The 24,527-nt window shown below is 35.8% G+C and overlaps 1 protein-coding gene across 1 annotated transcript in view; it reads right to left on the bottom strand.

Moving 5' to 3' along the window:
* Positions 1–347: 347 nt before the first annotated feature.
* LOC124789029 (partitioning defective 3 homolog) overlaps positions 348–24,527 on the bottom strand; it is a 285,751-nt gene continuing 261,571 nt past the window's right edge. The window contains exons 26-30 of the mRNA XM_047256316.1: positions 23,428–23,658; positions 18,842–18,993; positions 16,907–16,993; positions 7,540–7,757; positions 348–2,010 (exon numbers count right to left, since the gene is read on the bottom strand). Coding sequence (XP_047112272.1) covers positions 1,787–2,010; positions 7,540–7,757; positions 16,907–16,993; positions 18,842–18,993; positions 23,428–23,658 — 912 coding nt within the window. The 3' untranslated portion in view covers positions 348–1,786. The remainder of the gene's footprint in view (positions 2,011–7,539; positions 7,758–16,906; positions 16,994–18,841; positions 18,994–23,427; positions 23,659–24,527) is intronic.

The raw sequence follows: 24,527 nt of genomic DNA, 5'->3' as shown, positions 1-24,527 counted from the left end.
CTATCTGCACTGGCTTGTAATAAACTGAGTAGCCAAGGTTCCTTCCTCTTGTCTTACTAGAACATCAGAAAATTAAACTACTACTATTGTCTCCCCCTCCTTTCCATTGTTATCTGGAATATTCATTTAGGATCATGGTACGACAATGTTGTGGCAATAGATTTTTTTGTAACCAAACTGGGTACTGGGAACCACATGACACCATTTATTTGTTCAAAACATTCATTATTAAATTAGGAATATTTGGAGGCTTAACGTGATGGTGAACCTATATATGTGATAGGTAAATGAATTAAAGTCCACATTACAATCAATCTGATTTATTCAGTGCAAGAGATTCGCCTCTTGCTTAAAAAGTCTTCAGTATCATACATGTTTAAAAATATGTACATAAACATAGCAACATTAAATGTACAATGCAAAAACATTATGTACATTACATAACATATGTAATATAGTATATACAACTTTCTGGTAAGGCCCATCAAGACTGTACTAATATAGACAGACAGTTCAAGAGCTTACATAATTTACATTTCCCACTAAAAATGCTGAGCATGTGCTTATTGAAGTAGCAAAACTTCAATGTGAATGAGAAAGAAGAAAATGTCAATAGCAAAAATATTTTCAGAGGAGTATGCACACTGATCTTTGTATTATCTTTCCACAAACTATAGCATCATTCAGACTTAACAAATACAAAGTGTTGATACATACTTAAGGTTATTTTAAAATTATAAGTAACAAATTTTACACATATTTACAATGATTTATAAATTTAACATTATCACAGTTCAGAATTAGAATTTTTCATCTAATACACAATGTAGATTTACCTCTAAATGCAGCACAAATTATGTGTGAGCACTCTCCCTTCAATACTATCTATACAATGTGAATAAGACACTTCTGGTCTATCAATGGACTTAAATTATATGGAAGTATGTGATTCTTTGCATCATCCTGCACAGTGAGCACTTTCTTTATTTTTAAGAACTTGGTCTCTCCTTGATTGCACTCACCACTATGAAGGCTGTAAGTGATTTGGTCACCTGTGTCAAGTATAATCAGTTACAAAACTTTAAGAGGGCATTAAATGCGTCCCAAACCACAGCTCTGCCTGGTAACCTTTTTTGAAGCATAAGCTATCATAAAAGGAGTACCTGTAGGCTCACAATAACTAGAAACAGAATCCAATAGCTATTATGGAAAGTGAAAATAGTTTGGAAACCAATGAGAAAATTTATGTATGATGTGTTACATACTACCACAATTTGTTCTGTAATGAGATGCAGGTATTCACCCATTAGTAATTACTTATATGCGTGAAAAAATATAAAAATTCAATCCTATTACATGAAGTTTTGTACTATTAGGTCAGCCACGTTTCCAGTTTCCACACAATATCTATGCCATGACATACAAGACAATCTTATGGTAGATGCCATCATATCCACTGGAAAATGTGGCTCAAAAAATGGCCTCCATTAAATGCAGCGTTTTGATTTGCATAAGCCAATCATAGATACCTCAAGAAAATGACAGGTCATGATCCGTCTTGCTCATTGTCAATATTACAGCAAACAATTTACTGACAACTATAACAGTTGTCTCTCACACCATAACAATTACTTTCAAAAAAATGGCAATGTTTTAAACTGCTAAAACTACCACTTACATTACAAATGTAAGATTAGTCAGATCATTATCTTCAGTAAGTTTGACACACACAATCCTTGCCTAAACAGCACTTATTTGCCAGAAATGCATCACAACAATTCTTTAATCAGACTTCATATCCTGGCGGTTGCTGTTGCTGGCCAATGGTAACCTGTGTAACAAAAGGCCCTTGCACTCGTGCTGCAGGAGCTCCTGACCCAGAATTTCTCATGCCATCATGACTGTGCTGTGTTCCCCAGTGTATTGCTCCTGTTGCAACTCTGTGGACATTGATGCTCTTAGCTGGTGCTGGCTGATACATGCGGTGATAGTTGCTGCCAACTGCTGGTCCTGAAAATGGTAGAGAACTTTTTTATCATCACTTATTTCCAGCAAGAAAACATTTAGTTATACAGTTATCACATTAAAATTGCTGTTTATCTTGAGTTAATAATTTGTTTCACATCAGAATCGTCAGTGTTAGCACAGGCTACTGTGTACAAAGGATGATACTCCTAAGTTTTCACATCACCAACATTTTACACAAGAATGTTTGGCCTGGTCAAAAGGACTGGAATTGTACAAAGGACACTAACTTTCCAATGATAATTGTTGGTTAAAATAATTTGTGACAGACAGCAGAGGATAGAGGAAAGCATCACTGTCATATCATTCTCACTATTCTAACAGTGCTGCAGATGTCAAGAGAAATAGGCTGATAAAGAATGATCATGACAATAATAACACCACCACCACCACCTACTACTACTACTACTACTACTACTACTACTACTACTACTACTACTCTGTTATGGTTGACAGAGAAATACCACAGACACAGTTTCACATACAGTAATCCATACTACTACAGTTCCTTTTACAAGACACACTTGAATTGCACTTTTGACTTCAAATGTAGAGTTTGTTCAATGGTTTAATTGTGAACAAATTATGTTTTCACGTCATGGACTTTCTCCTGTCATTACACAAGGGTTTAGTCTATAGCAAAATTAGTTTTAAACACATTTATACAATTTCCATTATGATTCAAGCTACTTCTAAAGTAATAATGAATAATTAATTTTGATATTTGTACACTAGGAATAAATGGTGTGTGTGTTTCTGTATAACAGTAGCACCAACAATAGAAAACAAGAAACATCAATTATGACCAGCCCAAGCACTCACTTTATAATGCTGTAGTGGATACTATCATTTTCGTATGCATATCTTAACAGGACAATAATTTTTACTGGCTGTATAGATGTAACAAACTTTTACCAACAGCCAGTATTTCATTCAGAAATTGCCTTAGGCCACGTTCTTAAGATGTGTTATCAACAAATGCAATCAGTTCTTTCACACTCCTGCATCTTGATCTACACTTGTATTTGTGAAGAACGTGGTGAAATTAGTGTATTTTATTTTGCATCGTTACCATGTGTAGCTTGTAAACCCGACCGTCAAATTTTCAGTATCTTAGTGACAATAGGATATATTCTATGCAAAGCAGTACTTTCGATACATTGTATTCACTCAGAATATTGTTAATTCTGGTATGCTACTTAAAAACACCTAACTATATGGTAGTGTAAACATAAGCCATGGAGCGTTTATATAAAGCTTTGTTTTGATGGGAAAGTGTGGTCTATGCTGTATGAAATCACCAGTTGTCCCTAACTTCGACAACTAAGAAACCTCAAATTTAGATGTGCCATAGTGAATAAAAGGCAGTCACGAAAAGTTTATTTTACACCAGAGAAAGACAAATGAGCTGAGGAACTGTTATTTAGTTATGTTCTGTGTTGGATGATCCCTACTTTCTTTTAACCCTTCGGTGGGCACGCTGCGGCATACACACCGCAAATTTTAGTATTCTAAGTGTTCATTGGCTGGTGCTAGATGTCGGTTTCCATGGAATCTAGTATGCAATCTTCATCATATATAGAGTGTGTGTAACCTCATTTGAAACCAGACCTGGCCATTGTTCTGCTGCAACAGCGTTGTTAACTTAAGTTCCGCGTCTGCGGTGTGATTGCTGCCAAGCGCCTAGTCACGGAAGTATTTGTTCAACATTATATGCTTACGATTTGTTACACATATTTTCATCATTTATTCTTGTTTAGAGTGTTAATTTGTTGTTTTAAGGATACGTTATATTTATTTACAGGGAAAGTGATATTGTAAGGGATCCTGAAGAGATCCTACAAATTCTAGCAGAAATTTCTAAAGATGAGTTGATGTGTGACAAATCTGAAGATGATTTTGATATAGAAGAGAAAATTATTGAAGCTGACAACTACAGTAGTGAATCTGAACAGTCACAGAAATAAGATGACAGTCAGAAAACAGCTGCACGTGATGTTATGGAAGGTAACCATACATTTTATATTTGAAAAGACTATGAAACTCTTTGGATTAGTCAGCCCCTAACTGCAAGGAAAACAACTACTAAAAACATTATCAGAACTTTACTGGGCCCAAAAGGGACTGCCAGAAACACACTTACACCTTTAGGTGCATTTTATCTTTTTATAACTAAACTTTGTAGCTCATACCAACGGGACTGGGAAAAAGCATAGTGATACCAACTACTCTAGAGCTTGAGATTGCAAAGGTACTTCAGCAGAAGAAATTCATGCTCTTTTGGTTGCATTTTTTTGACTGGCGTAAAGAAAGGACATCATGCCAACTGCTGTGAACTGTGGGCATCTGATAGTACTACTATGAGTATCTTATGATTGTTTTTCAGTTATAGACGTTTCCATTTTTTCTTCTTGTAGCAATTAGGTTTGACAACATAGAAACAAGAATTGAACAAAGGTCTACAGATAAACTGGCACCTCTTCATAAGTTTCACCAAGAATTTGTAAATAACTGTATTGCTCACTATAATGTCAGTGAATTTTTGACAATTGATGGAATGCTGCAGGCTTTTAGAGGCTGCTGTGGGTTTGTAAAGTACATTCCAAATAAGCCAGCGAAGTATGGTATCAAAATATACGCCCTTAGTGATGCAAAAACATTTTATACCCTCAATTTCAAAGCATATTGTGGCAAACAGTTTAGCATGAACAGGAATATTACGACTGATAACTATTACTCCAGTTATAGTCTAGCTCAGAATCTGCTGGATAAAAAGTTGACCACCATTGGCACTTTTGGGGAAAAAATTACAAGGAGGAAATTTAACCTGAGTTTCAGGCTAGTGACACAAGGGAAAGCAAATCGACACTCAACTGCTTTCAGTACAATTTCTGTTTATCTTCAACTGTCACTGAAAAAAAAACCAAAAGGTGTGATCCTCCTCTTCTACAATGCATGATACAAATAAAATTGACATTGAAAGTGGGAAATCAGCAGTAAATTTGGACTATAACAGAACCAAGGGAGGAGTGGATATTGTGAATCAGACGGTGCATCATATACAACAGTCAGAATAATCAGGAGATGGCCGCTGGCATAATTCTATCAACATCTTGATATTTCAGGAATAAATTTGAATGTGATCTTTAGTCACAATAACCCAAACAATAAAGACAGATGATGGCTTTTTCTAAAAAAACCTATCATATAGTCCTATGAAAGCTCATCTAGGGCAAAGAGCAAAATTAACGAACCTTCCGAAAGATGTACAAATGTTTCTCGAAAAATTCAGAAAAGTTCCTGACAAACCTAAACCTGGAATATGTAACATATCTGGACGACACAAAAATGTCAGGGCGAAGACATCATGCAACAATTGTGGAAGCAATATCTGCAAGATGCATTCTCATCAGAACATTACTTGTTTCTCTTGTGATGTTACTGGGCAGATGCTCCAAAAAAAATTACAATTAGAACATTAGTTCTATAAGATGAACATTGTTTCTACACTGATCTATAAAGTTTCACCTTTTGTCTGTCTGCACCTCACTTTTACACTCTAATGAAGGATAGCTCCTCCAACAACATGTTGCAGAAGTCTTTTCTTTCATGCAGATACTGGTTAACTAGATTTGGGAAGTAGCTACACAGCCAATATTACTGGGTTTGGTTGTGTAAAGTGGTCACAAGTCAGTCTGCAGGAGGAGCTTTCATATGTGAAAGAGAGAGAGAGAGAGAGAGAGAGAGAGAGAGAGAGAGAGAGAGAGAGAGAGTTTTTTTTTTAGGGAGGGGGGATGTTTTGTTCCCTGATATAATATTCATCTGTGGATAACAAGAGTAACTGACAGGTTAGAAAAACCTCTTTTGCAGTATCCAATAAGGGAACATGTGATACTCCTGTCTTCAAAAAGCGCAGTTGCATATATGGATGTCCACAGTACCAGATATGAATACTCAATACATCATGTTTTTATTGTGTGTACCTGCTTTTTGTGTTCATGTTTCTTACTTTTACACATATTAAATGTTATTTGTAGTCTTATTTCAGATACTAAATAACATACAAGTGGAGACTAAATCTCTGAATATACATATTTCACTTCAATTTGTTTATTCACTTCAATTTGTTTATTCATTTCAATTTGTTTATTCACGTCAAATTCAATTCAGTCATTTAATGCGGTTTTTTGGCTAAAATTAGAAATTCTGTATCAAGGAACCTTCTAGAATATAATGTAAAACAAGATGGCTAAATATTGGAAGTATTATCTATGAATTAATATTCTGTGATCCATTGTTCCAACAAGTAAGTTTACAATATTTAAGCAGGAAAAGATAATGTTTAACAAAAATTATTATTTCAGATTTTTCTTTGTTTGTACAGAATATCTTAAGTACACATATTCATGTAAATATTTGATCTTCCATTATTAACTTTTAAATGTATGTATCATGAAAATGCATGTTATATTTGTGAATGTTGTTCAAATATTCAATTGCTAATATCAGTATTGAAACTAATTGCAAGAAATTCCGTTTAAAATGCTACACACTTCTCCTATTGGATATAATGTGCTAAGTAATTATAAATTATAGAATTGATATCTTCATATAAAAAAATGAAATTTAAAATATAAAATTCCAAATATTATATTTTACAATAGCTGGGAGGGTATGTCAGAATAGGAGTATCATTTCATTTACCAATAAACTACTGAAGATATTTAACCTGATGGAAAATATGTGGGAGCTAATGGACCCATAACACCAATTACTGTTTAACTACAATGGGGTAAAAAGGCAGGGGGACAGTTGTCTGGAATGCTGAAGAAAATATGATCAGAAGAGTACTACTATATACAGAAAGAAACAGTAATGGTTTAATCTGCAATATGCTAAGTCCTGCACCGAAATTATGTCAGACAGCTCATACATGCAACAAGCTGCTTACAATGTGAAACATGTCACTCTCAATATGGCAGCAAAATCTCAAGGGAACCATTATGTGTAAATTAATTTTACTGTAATAATAATACAAACATTAAATGCTTTCTTACTGCAGACATTTTAATCATTTCCCATATATGTAAACATTTGTAGTGCTCCATTTATAAAATTTCTTAAGAAGATCACTCAGTTTCTGGAAAAAACTGTATAAATGATGATGAATTACAACTGTACAGTTATGAAAATAAACAAACCTAAATTTTTGACAATGAAAAACTCATTTCACCCCCCAAGAAGTGCCCAAACACTGCTGTTATGCAAATGTTTTGATCAGTATTCTTAACATATACAAAAATTTATGGAAGTATATTTTCTACTAATCAAACTGAAAACATACAGGACTGAGTGTGTGTGGCTGCAAATAGACAATTTCACAAAAACTTGACACGGTGCAAATTAATTTAGCTGGTGTCAAAGGACGTGGATATACGAAGAAAGCTTCCATGAAACAAAATTGATACAATCAAATTTTTTACTAGGAAAGAAAACAAAGTAATTAATACATACCATTTACCATAACTCTGCCATCTTGTGTGTCTCCTTCCCGACGTCCTCGTGGGAGAGAATTGGAATTCGCATCCACAAGAGGAGCACCTGCTCCACGCAACTGTTGATTTGCACGCATCACAGCTTGTACACTTTCATACTCATAGAAATTTGATGCAGGTCGCTGATGCAGTTCCCGGCTGTCTCGCCGCTGAGAATGGTAATGTTGTTGCCTACGACTGTAGTAAATGGAAATAATCAGACTTTGCTTCCTACATTGTTGTAAAAAAGAGGTTACTATACATTGACATGGAAAGTTATAAATTAAAACATTGAAAATTCCCTTTCAAGCCCTCCTATATTCCATTTTAATTCATTTTGTAAGCAAGCCACACATTTGGCATGTACCGATTTTCTTTATTTGCAGAACATTCAGGGAAGAATGGTTAATGATCCAGTGACAGATTGTAAGAACACCAAGTCATGTTTCAAGAGTGAGTGCTCTCATTATCGTGTTGTAAAACTTAACTCACAGGGTTAAATGATAAAACTCTAGTGTTTTATCCTCATGAGGTAAGTTTTAGAGCCTGATGGTGAGAGCATTGTCTCTCAAAACGTGTTGTGTGTAGGGCAAAAATTACAGTTGAATCTTATTAATTGTTACCTCATATCTGTAATGGCTAATATTAAAAAAACGAAGTCATTTTTTTGTTCAAACCATAAAAGTAACAAAACTTAACAGTGCATATAACATACCGAAACATGTGTATGTGTCTTCTGTATGTGCACAGTAACTTGGATAAATGCACATCAATATTAGGGAAACAATGGCCTACTAAATTAGTACAGGACCTAACATATAACATATGAACACACAGGATAACATGGCAAAACAAGAAGCTGCAGAATGCTGCAGCATATATTGTGGTTATTATGTTTAAGAGAGATAACCAATGGTGGATAAATCCATACTTTTAAGACAGAAGGGGGTGTTAGATATCAAGGACACTGACACTAATGTGGTATCGGTAATTACTGACAGCCCAATGCTATATTGCGTGCCAGAACTAAATGCAAAGTATCAAGATTGTGATTATTCTGCCATAAATAAAACTGAACAGCTGTCCAACTTAACAGAAAGTGCAAACTTCTGATTATGGAGAATACTAGAAGAAAACCAGATTTCTGGTTCAAAAATAAAGCAGAGTTGTAGAATGGTGAGAAAATTTTATGCCTGGAGATCCAGAAGTGTGTGTGTGTGTGTGTGTGTGTGTGTGTGTGTGTGTGTGTGTGTGTGTGGGCGGGCGGGCACGCGCGCAATTTACCTTCAAAGGTTCTTTTATGATTTTATTTTGTAAGATCTTCAGGACTGGCATATGAACTAGCCATATGCTCTTATTCAGTCACTTCAAGTGGGATGTATACTTACACGTGTGATTGTGTGTTATGTGGCAGTACACAGGAAGAATGAATGTCTTAAAAATACACATATTCTTTACAAATTTAACCTTGGCAATAATGCAGTACAGCTTGGGAGAAACAATGACAGTGAGTCTGGAAATGGCAGTGAATGAAGAAACCATACAGTGATACATTAAAAATTCAGATACAAAAAAATGACCATTTAAAAAGCAACTACATGGAGGTACAAGTGTTGTTTGAAAAGTTCTTAGAACTAGAGCAATGAGTTGTTCATGTGATATTCATTGGACTGTTGCCTGTAAATACATGCCACGTCAGTGTTCTTGGAAGAGAGCTGTGGCAGTGACATGGCTTTGCTCTTGTTCCCATGTAGTGATTTGCAAAGATGGTTGGGGGGGGGGGGGGGAAGAAGAAGAAGAAGAAGAAGAAGAAGAAGGGGGGAGGGGGAGAGGGGGGGGGGAAGAGAGAGAGAGAGAGAGAGAGAGAGAGAGAGAGAGAGAGAGATTCGAGCAGTGATTAAGTTCTTCGTAAAGAAAGGTATGATGAAAGCAAAGAACATTCATGCCGATTTCCAGAATACACTGGGGGCTCTGCTCCTTCATATTCAGCTGTTGCCAAGTGGACAAATGACTTTAAATTTGGTCGAGAGAACTTAGATGATGATTCACACAGTGGTCGGCCAAGAGGTGCCACTACTCCAGAAATCATTGCAAAAGTGCACAAAATGGTCATGGAGGATCGCCGACTGAAAGTGATTGAAATTGCTCATGCTTGCCAGATATAATCAGAAAGGGCATTTCACATTTTAACTGAAGAATTAGAAATGAAAAAATTATCTGCGTGGTCGGTTGCTGCGAGTCTTGACAATGGACCCAAAACGCATGGACATATCAGAACAATGTTTGGCCCATTTTAGAAGAAACGGACAAGATTTTTTGCACCAATTTGTGACAACAGATGAAACTTGGTTGCACTACTATACCCCAGAGACAAAACAACTGTCAGAGCTGTGGAAACATGCTGCTTCTCTGCCATCAAAGAAAGCAAAGACAATTCCTTTGGCGGGAAAGGTCATGGCATCAGTGTTCTGGGATGCGAAGGGGATTCTGTTTGTACATTATCTCCTCACTGGGCAAACAATTTTGGAGAATACTATGCTAAGCTGCTGGACAAATAGCAACAAAAAATACGTGAAAAAAGGCGAGGTTTAGCAGGAAAGAAGTCATCTTCCATCAAGACAATGTGTACCCCCACACGTGCCGTCACCATGGCACAATTAAGGTATGAATTGTTGCCACATCTGCCTTATTCACCTGATATGGCTCCGTCAGACTTTCATCTCTTACCAAAACTGAAAATTTTTCTTTAGATGGATGAAGATTCACTTTAATCGAAGAATTGACAGCTGGAGTTGACAACTATTTTGCAGGCCCGGAGGAAACTCATTTTCGAGATGAGATCAAGGCACTGGAGCATCATTGGACCAAGAACATTAATATACAAGGAGACTACATTGAAAAAAAAATTTCGGTGATGTAAGTACCTTTTTTCTATTCCGTTCTGAGAACTTTTCATACCACCCTCATACATTAGAAGTCATGAACAGTGAAAAACTAGGATTATTGTATGACTATTTGTGCCCAAACTGTATTGAGTTTGCATTGACTGACTGTTCCATTGGTTCTCAGTAAAATATTTTGTACATTGAAGGCATAACAGCTGGAAACTGGTTTGTGTAACAAATACTAAATATTGTAGAATATTACACCAGTGTTGTGTGTGTTTCATTCATAATGTATTGGGTTTATATTACTTCATTGTATACCTATATCTAAAGGAATCAAGGATAGGTGTGGCTTGTAGCCTTGTCTCCTCTTGCAGGAAACAATCTTTCCGTAACTCTCCTCCATTTTCTCCAAGCCAGAAAATGAACACCATACACAAACAACTTTTAGAGGATCACTACAGAATATTAATGTGATTTGTTCTTATCATCAGACAGTACCTATTTGTAACAACAAAGCAGTTTACAGAATGAATATTCACTCAGCACTAGAGTTTTCACTTATCTAAAACTTCTTGGCAGATTAAAACTTTGTGCTGGAACAGGACTTGAACTTGGGACATTTCCCTTTTGTGGGCAAATGCGTTACTGACTGAGCTATGCCTCTCTTATGATTTTCTTTTGCATGATGTTCAGAACTGGCTTATGACCCAGGCATGTGCTCCTGTTCAGTCACTTTAAGTCAAACAGCACCTTTAATTCCACCAGAACTTGATCTCTTAGCTCCCAAATTTCTAAGAAATTCTCATGCATACCTCACAGCTGTAGCACTCTTGGACGAAAGGATATTGCAGATATATGGCTTTGCCACTGTCTGGGAGATTGTGGCTCATGCTTGGATGGTTCAATTGGTAGAACACTTGTCCATGAAAAACAAAGGTACCAGGTCAGAGCCCTAGTCTGGTTAAACATTCTAATATGCCAGTAAATTTCAAAATGGAAGTTAATTTTGTTTCGGTTTCTGCTGTCTGAAGTTTCACTATTTAATTGACTACACAGTGCTGAACACATAATTGATAAGATATAAGAATCTTTAAGGCATTAATAATCTTAATGTAAGGAAGAAGTTACACAGTTAACTGCAGGTCATCATTGCTGCATATTTAGATGGTTGGTTTTGTGACACTAAAAATTATCTGCAGAAATAAAAATCATATGCCATGTTTAAAATGTAGAATATCAGACACTTATTTATGTTACAGGCTTGCACATTATACCATACTAAACAGCAGTACAACAGTCAACCTAGAGATGAGAAGTATTAGAAATTAAGAAACAAAAACACAAAAATTTTTAAAACTAAAGGAAGCTTACGATTTTCACTTTCAGTCAGTTAACTCACTAAAAGCTTCCTTTTCATGACTGTCACAAATCAGAGCATATATTTTGATATTATAAACAGATGGACTCCTAACATTTACGTTGTTTCAGTAATATGCCCACTATTTCATTTCCTCTATTGCTTTGTTTTTGACAGTATTTGCACCACTTATGTATGAGCATTGCCTAGAATGTGATTTCCACTGCTGTTTTAGCAGCAGTACAATGTGGCTGTCATTTTGTACATGTGCCATGCAATGTTTAAGGGACAATATACCCTCTGTATGGAATTCTAAAGCAGTGATTTTGGATAACATAATTTTTGGTACTGGGCCACATCATCGTAAACTACTGAAACTACTAAATTACTGGTGGTTTGATCAACTTGCCACGATCCTCTTATTTTAACCAAAATGACACCAGCCATGGAAGCCTATGAACTTAAGCATTTGTGAAGCATCAAACATGACAGGTGAAGAGCTGATCACTGGTCCCAAAATTACCTAAGACACACTGATAAAATGTGTATGTTACCTTCTTTTCTCAAGTCATCAGTCTTCTGACTGATCTGATGTGGCCTGTCATGAATTCCTCTCCAGAGTAGCGCTTGCACCCCACATCCTCAACTATTTGCTGGATATATTCCAGTGTGTCTTCCCCAATAGATTTTACCCTCTACTACCATGGAGGTTATTCTCAGATGCCATAACATTTCATACCATGCTATCTTCTTCAGGTCAGTATATTCCATATGCTCCTTTCTTCACCAATAATTCTATGGAGAACCTCCTCATTCCTGATCAGTCCACCCACTTTCAACATTTTTCTGTATCACCAATCTCAAATGCTTCGATTCTCTTCAGTATGGGTTTTCCCAACATCCATGATTCACTGCCATACAATGTTATGCCCCAAAAGCACATTCTCAGACATTTTGTCCTCAAATTAATGTCTGCCCTTGGCCAGGAATACCCTCTTTGCCTGTGTCAGTTTGCTTTTTATGTCATCCTTGCTTTGTTAATCATGGGTTTTTTTCCATTGGGTCAAGATTCTCCCTATTCTCATTTCTGCTGTTTCTCATTCATTTTTCTTTTTCCAGTTCATTCCAAATCCATATTCTGTTCTCATCAGACAGCTCATTCTAGTCAACGATGCTGTAATTATTCTTCCCTTTTGCCGAGGACAGCAATGTCATCAGCAAACCTGATCACCGATATCCTTTCACCCTGAATTTTAATCCCATTCTTGAATCTGTCTTTTATTCCTATCACTGGTTCCTCAGTGTACTGATGAAACAGTAGAGGTGAAGTACTGCATCCTGGTCTACACCCTTTTTAATCAGCATTGTACATATTGTATATCACAATCTTTCCCGGTAGCCTACTCCTATTTCTCTCAAAACTTCTTCTTTCATTATCAAGCGCGAAGTCAGACCTACCTCTCTGGTGTATTTACCTTTCCTAAAGTCGAACTGATCATCATCTAACAGTCTCAATTTTCTTTTCCATTTTTCTGTAGGTCATTCATGTCACTAGCTTGGATGCAAGGGATTTTAAGCTGATTGTGTGATATTTTTTGTGGCTATCTGCCCATGCTGTCTTCGAAATTATGTGGATGATATTTTTCTGAAAGTCTGATGGTAAATTGCCAGTCTCATAGGTTCTACACACCGACTTGAATAGTTGTGTGGTTGCCATTTCTCCCAATGATTTTAGAAATTCTGATGGAATGTTATCTATCCCTTCCGATTTATTAGATCTCAAGTCTTTCACAGTTCTTTTAAGTTCTGACTCAAATAATGGAACCCCTGTCTCTTCCTTGTTGATTACAGTTTCTTCTTCTATCATATCATCAGATTAATCCCCCTCCAAAACAGAGGCCTTCAATGTACTCTTTCCACTATCCACTCTTTCCTCTGCATTTAATAGTTAAATTCCCATTGCACTCGTAATGTTACTGCCCTTGCTTTTAATTTTACTGAAGGTCATTTTGATTTTTCTGTATGCTGAGTCTGTCCTTCCAACGATAATTTACTTTTGATTTCTTCACATTTTTCCTGGAGAAATTTCACACTGTCTGCCCTGTAAGTCATATTTATTTCATTGCTTTATTCCTGTCTTTCCGTGGACATTTTTCTACTCCCTCCTTTTGTTGAACAATTGCAGTATTACTTCTGTTACCCCAGGTTTCTTCACAGTTCCCTTCCTTGTACCTATGTCTAACTGTCCAACATCAGTGATGGCCCTTTCTAGACATGTCCACCCCTCTTCAACTGAACTGCCTACGGTGATATTCCTTACTGTGATATCCACATCCTTAGCAAATTTCAAATGTGTCTCATCACTCCCAAGTACTTCAGTATGCATCTCCCTTCCAGACTGATTCTTCTGTGCAATTTTCTTAATCTTCAGTGTAATCTTCAGTAGTACTAAATTATGACCTAGGTCTATATCTGCTCCTGGGTATGCCTTACAATCCAATATCTCACTTTGGAATCTCTGTCTGACCATGATATAATCAGGCTGGAATCTTCCTGTGTCTCTGGGCCTTTTCCAAGAATACCTCATATCTTCTTGTAATTCTTGAACATAGTATTTGCTATTACCATCTTAAATTTATTACGAAACTCAATTAGTATTTCTCCTCCCTCACTCCTACTGCCAAGACCATCTTCTTCTGTAATTCTTTCTTCTATTTTTCCCCTGCAACTGTGTTCCAAATCCCCACAATTATTAGATCATCATGTCCCTTCACACACAGAATTACTTCCTCAGTATCCTCATATACCTTTTTTTCCATCATATGCTTGTGACATTGGCATGTATATCTGAACTATCATCATCTCCATTGGTTTACTGTCATATCCAATGAGAATGTCAAATCTAATGAGAACAATCCTACCACTGACCTGTTCACATTACCTCATTCCCTGTACTACTTTCCTATTCATTATGAATCCCACTCCCATTATATATTTTCTGCTGCTGTTGATATTATCCTATACTCATCTCACCAGAAATCCTTATCTTCTTTCCATTTCACTTCACTGACCCCACTATACCTACATAGAGCTTTAGCATCTAGCTTTCCTGCTACATTCAAACTTCTGACATTCCACACTCAGACTCATAGAATATTATCACTTTGTTGGTTATTCCATCTTTTTAGCAATCTCCTGCCAGAGATCCAAACGGGGACTAATCCAGAATCTTTTGCCAATGTAAATATTGTGACACTTTTTCATTTACAAGCCACATGTCCTGTGGATACACATTATGTGTTTTTTAATGCAGTAGTTTCCATTGTCTTCTACATCCTCATGCAATTGATCTTCACTGATTTTTCTGCCTTTTGGAGGCAGTTTCCCATACCAAAAGGGCAAGACAGCACTCTAAACCTCTAATCATAGTGTGTAGGTTTTCACGGCTGGCACCTTCAGTAATTAAAACTTCCGGGCTAAGAGGCCGTGGTCCAATAGTAGAAATACTTCTCCCTGACATTTCATTGCCAGCTGCGGGCAACATCATCTGAGGTGAGTCTACGACTCACTGGCTGAGTGAGGGTAACTTGTGGCAAAAGTCTTTGACAGCCTTTATTGATGAGGCTTTTTATTCAGAATTTAAGCAGTGAAAATTTAAGCAGTGGCTGGGATCCAGCCTGGAACCCATGGCATTTTGATTACTAATCAAAGATGCTATCTGTACATCATGAGTTCATCGATTATATTAAAACTACAGGTACAATCGTCTTACTTTAGGAAGAACGTATTTTCTCCCTCCCTAGTACAAAAAAATAAATAAAACAAATACAAAATTATGTGGCTAATTTGTACTTGCTCTTAATAAAAATAAATATTATCATAAATATTCAGATGAAAGAATATACAAGTGACATTGAGAATACAAAGTTTTCTTTGTGAACAGTGAAAAGAACAGCTATATATTACGGTAAAGTAAGAATTTACAAGTAACAGCTGGACGATCTGTCTTTCACTGGCACCATCGACAATTTATTTCCTTCTCTTGTTACTCCTGCTCCCTTTATCCTCTATCAAGGAATACTTGATAGTTCTCTTTTTCTAACATTATGACAAGGAAGATTTATGTGCCACTAGTACTGATACTGATCCCTTACATATCAGTGAGAAGCTTAGTATACAGACAAATGCTGTTCACCAGGAGCTTAAGGAAAAAAACATGCACAAGGCTGAATACTACAATGCTATGGTCAACTAGTCTCTACAGTGCAGGAGATAAGGCATCCCAAGCACTCTGTGCATGCTATGAATGTTTTACTTTTATTTACTTTGTGTGTGTGTGTGTGTGTGTGTGTGTGTGTGTGTGTGTGTGTGCGAGATAGATAGAGAGAGAGAGAGAGAGAGAGAGAGAGAGAGAAAGCAAACATGACTAACAAAAGAAATGTAAAGCATGCACAGAGGATAAACATGCACTGCATGCTTCAGGAAGCAAACCACTGATCCATGGAGTGCTTGTCTTTTTCTAAAGTATGTGCAATGAAGTCTAAGGGTTTCTTATTTCTTACTTTTACACCAGCACTACATACTGGTAAGTAAATAATTACAGCTGCTGACTGCTTGTTGGATGGAGATGCCATAAAATGGAATACTTGATTAAAATTTACTTTCTAAAAGATGGCTTACTAATACCAGCATCACCAATCCAAATAAGTATTACAATTAATGTAAAAGTAACAGTTTAATGAAATTTCAAACAATTCCTATTTGTGATAATAGTTCCATATTTAATTAATGAAAACTGTCATCATCTGTAATGACAAACAGCCAGCAACAATTTTTTTGCTGATTGATATGATTATAATCTCAGGCTAAATAGATCTAATAATATCAGGTGATCATTGTGATTTAGCATTCGCATACCGCTATGATATTACTGTAGGCTGGGAAGATGCTTTAAGATCTTTCAGAAACAGCACTTTGCTAGTAAATGCAGCAGTGTCCAAATGGGGAATGTTTAAGGAACACAATAATAAAGAAAATAATTTCACTGATGTAAGTGTTAGAACTGCCAGATGCATTTTTTCTCAATTATTATCGCACCATACCTTTCTTCTTCCACCTTAAATCTCTGATGCTGCACCTGGAGTCTCATTTGCATTATCTGAACCTCAGAGAGCTGTTCTTTGCGTTTGCTTGCAACACCCAAGAAAAGAAGGAAGAAATGGTTAATTGATTTGAATGTTAGTTACAAAAAACAAACATTGTCAATTCAATTTTAAAAGAAACTGGAAAAACAGAGCACTTTTACAAACAACGAGTGACACAAAGTACTGTATTCAAAATGGCACATGAAACCAGTTATAATGTCTGATGTGTTACTGCAATTTTTAAAATAAAACTAACCTCTTTTCATTGTTAACTTCATTCTGATGGACACCATAATGCCCTATATTACATGAAGAACTACATTTCTGAACTTCTTGGTTTTTGCAGCTTATAAAATGGTGTTAACTTCAGAGCTGTACATTATGCATTTAATGGCAGCAAATTTCATTGCTTCTTAAGCATGAATGTGTTGAAGTATTATGCAGATAACAAGACCAGACATAAACTGTTTCATATTCATTCTGCTAGCATAAAACCAATAAAATAATGGTGCATGCTCCGTGCAGATAACCCGAGCATTCCAGACTATGTAGCAAGGAGAGAAACAACAGTTTGCACCTCCCTTCACCAAAAAACATAAATTTTATAAAGCAATAAGTGCATGCTGCAGTCTATTCCAAAGTCGTCGTCATTTTCAGGAAAATGTGCATTCCACAAACAGGTATGTACAAAAATATTTGTGACAGTATGGAATTTTCAAGTACCTGGCTATGTGCTAAAAATGTGAAGCTCCAAAACATGTTATTTTTAAAATCAGTTAATAACACTCTGTAGACTGAATTTTCAAAACTGAAAGAAGAGCAACAAATTCTGAAATCATGTTTTCCTCTCTTGTTTCACAAATGTAGTACTTTTTGACTGTGTGTATTGTCTAATTAATGGTGGAATCTCCTGAATTATTTATATTCATTGCAAGTGTATATCTGTTACTGAAAATGTTCTGATGAAATGAACAGTTCATTTCCATGGACTGATATTCTACCTAACTATTTCTCTAACAATGAGGAAGACCAGCAGACACAGGTCATTTAGCAGTTAACTGTGATTTGATATGCTTCTTTGAATCGCTATTGACACACTGAATTTCTGCAACACCAATTGACTTCATACACAGCTATAATGCTGTACTTAAAATATACTTTTACAAGAAATAAATCAGCTGTTCTTATTGCATCAGAAGAAAATAACATTTTGATGGAGAAATGTTTTTACAGCTAATGAGCTCAGTTGGCCTGCATAGGCCTCTTAAATTTTATATTTCTGATTGCTCACATATCATTCATAAAAAATAAATATAATTACAGCACACATTGTGAATAATCACATGGTAAAGATGACACATTTTAAAGGCGACTCTTTTACAAGAATTCTGTCATTATTGTCTAGATGAACTCTCTCTGGTAATCCCTCAGGAAGTTACCTTACATTCAAAACACTGAAGATCTCTTACATAAAACACATTAAATTACATCACTTTCACCTTGTGCATCATGGTAAGCCAATATCAGTTTCCTCTCCCCTTTTCTTGGAAACACTTACAGTTATTTTTCCATGCCAAACCACTAGCCTGTATCTATATCCAAGACACCTTAACATAAAATTCTCAGCGTTTCATTCACTTACTCTGTTCTCTGCAGAAAATTAAATTTAGTTATCATTTTACTCGGTGAATGTATTTTACAGTTTTCATTGTTCTGCATGGCCGTACAGCAAAGAAAGTACAATCCAGTAGTGAATGCATTTACCAACCACCATATGCTTCCATCAACACAGTTTTTATGATTAGAAGTTTATTTTTAATTCAACAACAAGACTGACAAACATAAAATACTACTGAAAAATATTTGGTAAAATGAAAATTCCTAAATTCTTACTTGAGATGTTGTTGAATTTCCTCATAATTCACATAGTGAGAAAACTTTGCCGGATCTGTGATGCCTACTCTGCTACCAGGTCGTGTCATCTCACCATACAGGTCATAGCTTGCTGATCGGCCATGTGACGCCTCTGGCCGGTCAAGGTGCTGCTTCAGAGGAAAATCTTATTGCAATAATAATTACAGTAAAATCAACTCTCACAAAACAAGGAGAAATAAGTTATTTTAATTTTGTGTGTTCAGTTACTATCTTACTAATGTGTGAAACATTTTATTTTTAAATGGGACACTATAGTTCTTTTTATTCTATTGAGATATTTCTTAAGCAACACGAACATAATGAAATTCAACATTTTTCAACATTCAAGTTTATTTCAACATTTTAATATTTGTTGATTTGCCAAAAATGTGTCAACAATGAATTGGAAAAAATGAAAAGAGCATTTTTGGCTTAAAGTTTGTATAGTTAAAATATTTCTGCAAATCACATTACAAAATTGTTAAAAATAGAACAAAGAGGTGATAGCAGTTAGGTGCAGAATAGTAAGTCATACAACAGGTGATTAACATTAGCAAATTATTATTTATACAAATAATACAGCTAATTGGCCAGAAAATTAAAATAAGCAGCAAATACATACCATTTTATTATAGAAATAAGAGAAGCCTGACAAACATTATATCACTGACAAAGTCTTGATGTAAACAAATGCAACCAATGAAAACAGCAGCAAATTGAGCAGTTTATGGAGGATGAGAACTAATTCAGTAACTAAGCAAGTGTGGAATCAGTAAAGGAATGAATATACACTATATACCTTCTGAGAATTGTCAGGCATGTTTTCTCTGGTGTTTTGGCAGGTATTTGCATTTCCTTTTTTGCAATATGTAGCTGGAGTCAGCCCATACAAATATTGCCCATCGAGCCTTATGTGACATTCAACAAACAGAATTTTATGTGCCCATTTGATAGAGCAATACCAAATTACTTTAATGTTTTAGTCATTTTATCAATATATATTAATAAGAATGTTAAAACTATGAATAACTACTGCCCAAGCAGCACCACTGCATGGCAGTAATATGGCTCTAAGCATTATGGGACTTAACATCTGAGGTCATCAGTCTCCAGGGCAGTAATAGGGTGTCATGCAAGTCACAGGTGGAGTTCCACTTATCAATCAAGTTTTAATGTTCCTGTTAATACATATCATTAAAATGAATATCAGGCTATACTAATTTGGAACCACTGTATCAAACTGTCCTGTAAAATTTGTTTGTTTGTAATGGGAGGCAAATCATCCCTTTCTGTCAAAGCTGTGCAGACTCCAGTCACACACTGCAAAATGAAATTTGAAGTATCTGTTTAAACACCAGAGAAAATGCACCTGATGACTCTTAGGAGGGACAACCAGTACAGCAGTTGAAGTATAATGCAGAATAGGACACAAGCAAGGAAGAAAAGTGAGTACTGCAATAAGGAAGGGTTAGAGGGGTTGCTTCTGAAGCACTTATGATGTATCGCATCTTCCCTTTACATACTTCCAGCTAGTAATGTGAGTACTGGATACAGTGATAAAAACTGTACAATTTAGTTTTCACATTGGAAAGAATTGCAATGATTTAATTACATTCACCCCTACACCAAACAGAGCAAGAGAATTAGAATGCAGGTTGAAAAGTCCAAACTGGCAGGTCAGTATCCCATACTTAACAAAAATTATTGAGGCAAAAATACAATTTATGATAATAATATATGTATTATATCATCTTTCAAAATATGCAGTAAAAAGGAATCTAGGTATTTATTTTACTGTCCTTTCAAGTTGGTTATCACTTTTAACAACAGTATTTACAAACTGATCTGTTACATATACATGATGAGGCCCTGCCTTAATTTACTCTAATAATTCTGCAACAACTTGACAATTCCTATTTTTTCTTTTTGTTTCAAGGAACATGTAACACTTTCAATTTTTTTATACTTAGATCTCTGGTGCATTTTGAGTCTATGTATTTATACTTAGTCCCTCTTACAATATATAGAAGTTACTGAATTCAAACTGACTGACACACTTACTGTTCTCCATTATCTTCACTGAATGTCTTTAATGTCACATTTCCACTCTTCCTTCTGTTGTTTAATATCATTAGCTTGCCCAGCATCTTCACTAATTCAGTCTTTCCTTGATCAAAACTGCTGTTCTCTGACTCTTTGACATCTTCCTTTCGTAAAAATACAACAGTGGAACTTCAATTCTATGTTCTCCGATTTTACGTTTTTCATGATTCTACACCGTAAATTCTTAGCTCCTCTGAAAACCCCATAAGATCAGTGCTAAAAATTTTACATTTCTTCCTAGTAAAGTTTACTCAATTCTACTTTCTTACTCAACGTCTCGCTTGACTTCATTCTGTTTTCTTCCTATTGACATTTGAGGTGACTGAATGAGTTATAAGTGGTGCAAAATCCAGACGATTCACACAGTGGGTGATGGCAGAGTTAAGGAATTATTTTAGGCCACTGTGGAGAGGGGAGATGTGACAGAGGAAAAGGTGATGTTATCCACAATCAGTATTGCCAACATAACATGCAACTGCGCAACGATGGGTTGAGTACGTTTCACACTACTTTTTGCACAAACTGATGTAATCATGACATGTCGGCACTGTCAAGGCAACCAGGAATGAGGCTATTGGTTTGTTGATCACAACAGTCTCAAGTTGATGTTTATGGATGTGTTAATGACAGAAGAATCTCAGATGGAGCAAGAACTCTTTAAGGGAATGTGTTTGTGGTTTCACAACATGTGAAGTATTTGTGACAAGGAAGAATATGAATGTTATAGCTGGTTGATAAAATTGGATTAGATGTTGTATGAAATTGATTTGTAGGTTTTCATACAGTCATTGTCTTTGGTGAGTGGAAAGATGCCACAGAACAATTGGTGGGAAAAACTTGCTACCTAAATGAATTTAATATGGAAGACAGCTTCAGTTTCCATAATTTCACTTGGATATCAACAAACGATTTGGAATTTCTGCCAATATAGTATCACCTTTTCTTCTTAATAATAATAATAATAATAATAATAATAATCAGGAAAGCAATTACAGCCAGACATAACGTTAATCTTAGTTTTGTGTCAATGGGAGATTCATTCAAAAGCTGTTCTTATACTGCTTGCTTCATATATTCCACAAGCAGCGGTCAGCCTGGCACAACAGCAATGACTCAACCATCTGCTGCCTTTTCCACTGCATTTCACCACCACCCCTGCTCCCAGAAAGCCTTAATACAGCAAGAGAAAACAAAACACCTAAACATTTATACAACAGACAACACAATGCAACATATGACCATATGCTTATGCCATTCAGTGGTGTCATGTGATAGCTGGTCTGAAACATTGTTTCATTTGATCTGTACAGACATTGCTACGGATGAATGTTTCCGCGTTTTGTAAGATGTTTCCAAAGGGTGTCCATATCAAGTCGATGGAAACATGTTTCAAGCTTAGTGTGTATATGGCTTGAAGTCTACTTGACCCAATTAAATTGATATTGGCTACAGAAGGAAAACACACATCCTCAAATGTTAGATTCCAATACCTTTCACTGTACTTCACAGTTTTTGATTTAATTCATCATGTTTAATGATTTTTGCTTTTTTTCTGGGTGAACACAAAGGAAAAATGTCACAAAAACATGTTTTTACTATAATTTGTGGTCATAGCATGTTGATAAACAGCTCGATTACCTTGTACCCAGATACCAGTTTCAATTTTCTTATGAGTTTTTACTTGCTGTTATACATCTGTGGTTTTTTAAGGACCGATGAAATTAATTATCACAAACCATTATGTAAACATTGTATTATTTAACATCCTTCACTATACAGATTTTATACAACGTATTGGCAAGGATTACAATTTTCAATCATATATGACAATTACATATGTTTTTGAGTGTATTTTGGTGGTTTTACCATTTTCCTCGATTCTGCATTTTCCTCAGTTTTGCAGTTTTTAACACTGGACCCCATGAAAACGTAAAACAGGGGTTTCATTGTATTTGTTTCAATTCTGCTCTTTGTTTAATCTGTTTGCAGTCTCTCTTGTCCTTTTATTGGTGTTACTGGCAGTTATTTTTATTTTTAACACCCAGGAAAGAGTATGAATCCCAAACCTTGTATTTCCATATCACCTCTGATGTGCTGTCAACCTGACAATTTTCCCACACCTTAATAAAATCTTTTATATAATCCCTACACACATTACAGGAGTCAAATATGACAATATTGGTGGTCGCTGTGAATGTTACCTGGCTGAATTCCAGTAAGTTGTTTGAAAATTGTGCACGCCAGGAGAAACTTGGGTCTCACAAATATCAGTTACGTTATGTACAAGATCATATCTCTCTGAAAATATCTAGTCTTATCATGTTCCACCAACAGCTGACAGAACACACACTTATGTAATATTTCGTAACACAACATTACAGTAAAGTACTTTAGGGTATCAATTAACTGTTGTAAAAATTTTGCAATGCAGTTTTTCACCACATCAATTAAAGTAATCTCACCTGGCGTATTGCTTCTTCATATCGCTCTTCCCGATCATCAAGAGGATACTGCCCACGTCGCTCAGCATGTTTGCGCTGATGTTGAGCTCGAAGTTGATGAATGCGTTCTGTACGCGACTGTGACTGGGTGGATGGTCCTGACGAAGATGAGCTTGAACCTTCTCTTTGGTGTCCATCAACTCCTGTTTCTGAGTTGTGGTGCAAAGATGGGGGTTGCTGCTGCTGCTGCTGCTATTTAATATATAGTATGGTCATTATCATTGTACTGTTTGCTAAAAATAGTAAGACATATTTTTAAAAAGGTTTGGAAAATGGAGTGATGCACTTATAAAAGGACCAGTCTAATGAATTAAGGAAACCAAATTACCCTATGTAGGCTAGTAAAATACAAATGCAGGCTCTGAGACTTAACTTTCTGTTAATTGAATGTGCTGTTGTTTAGTTGGTATCTTATTTACATTGTATCTTTTTGTTGCATGTATGTACGATATATTTCAGGTGTGTACAATCAGACACATTCCTTGTGAAATACAATTTTCTGTTTATCAATTGTGCTGTTGTCTATTGATTTTATTTACATTGTGTCTTTATTTATGTATTTATGCAGGTTATGCTTGAACTATGTACAATTTGACACGTTCCATATCTTTGCGATTCACTCACTTCCAGGACCTATGGAACATGAAATAAATAAATAAACAATGCCTTTAAACTTCTTCAGAATTTTTGCCTGACAGTGCCATGGCACTGTTACTGTAGTGCTTAAAAGATATGTTCCTTCCTACATTATTTTTTTAGGTGGTTACAAAATTTTAAATTTGAATGACGTAATAACTGATGTGTATGGTAAAATATATTCCAGCCAAACTGCTGTAGCGGAACCCTCCCTAGTTTTGGAATATGTTGGTAGTGTCCTGGAAGATGATAGCACTTTTAGAGAACATTTCAAAATGTGTTCTCATTTAACATTCACCTTAAAATTAACACTTTTTAAACATAATAGTTCACATCTTACGATAACCCAAAGAAAGACCACCATAGAAATTGTTCTTTAATGGGCAACTCTATTTATAAATCTGAATGCTAGGTCCTGGGTAGAA

Source organism: Schistocerca piceifrons, chromosome 3, assembly GCF_021461385.2.
Source record: "Schistocerca piceifrons isolate TAMUIC-IGC-003096 chromosome 3, iqSchPice1.1, whole genome shotgun sequence".
Classification (NCBI taxonomy): domain Eukaryota; kingdom Metazoa; phylum Arthropoda; class Insecta; order Orthoptera; family Acrididae; genus Schistocerca; species Schistocerca piceifrons.
The sequence above is the reverse complement of the archived record's forward strand: the minus strand, read 5'-3'. Positions and strand labels throughout refer to the sequence as shown.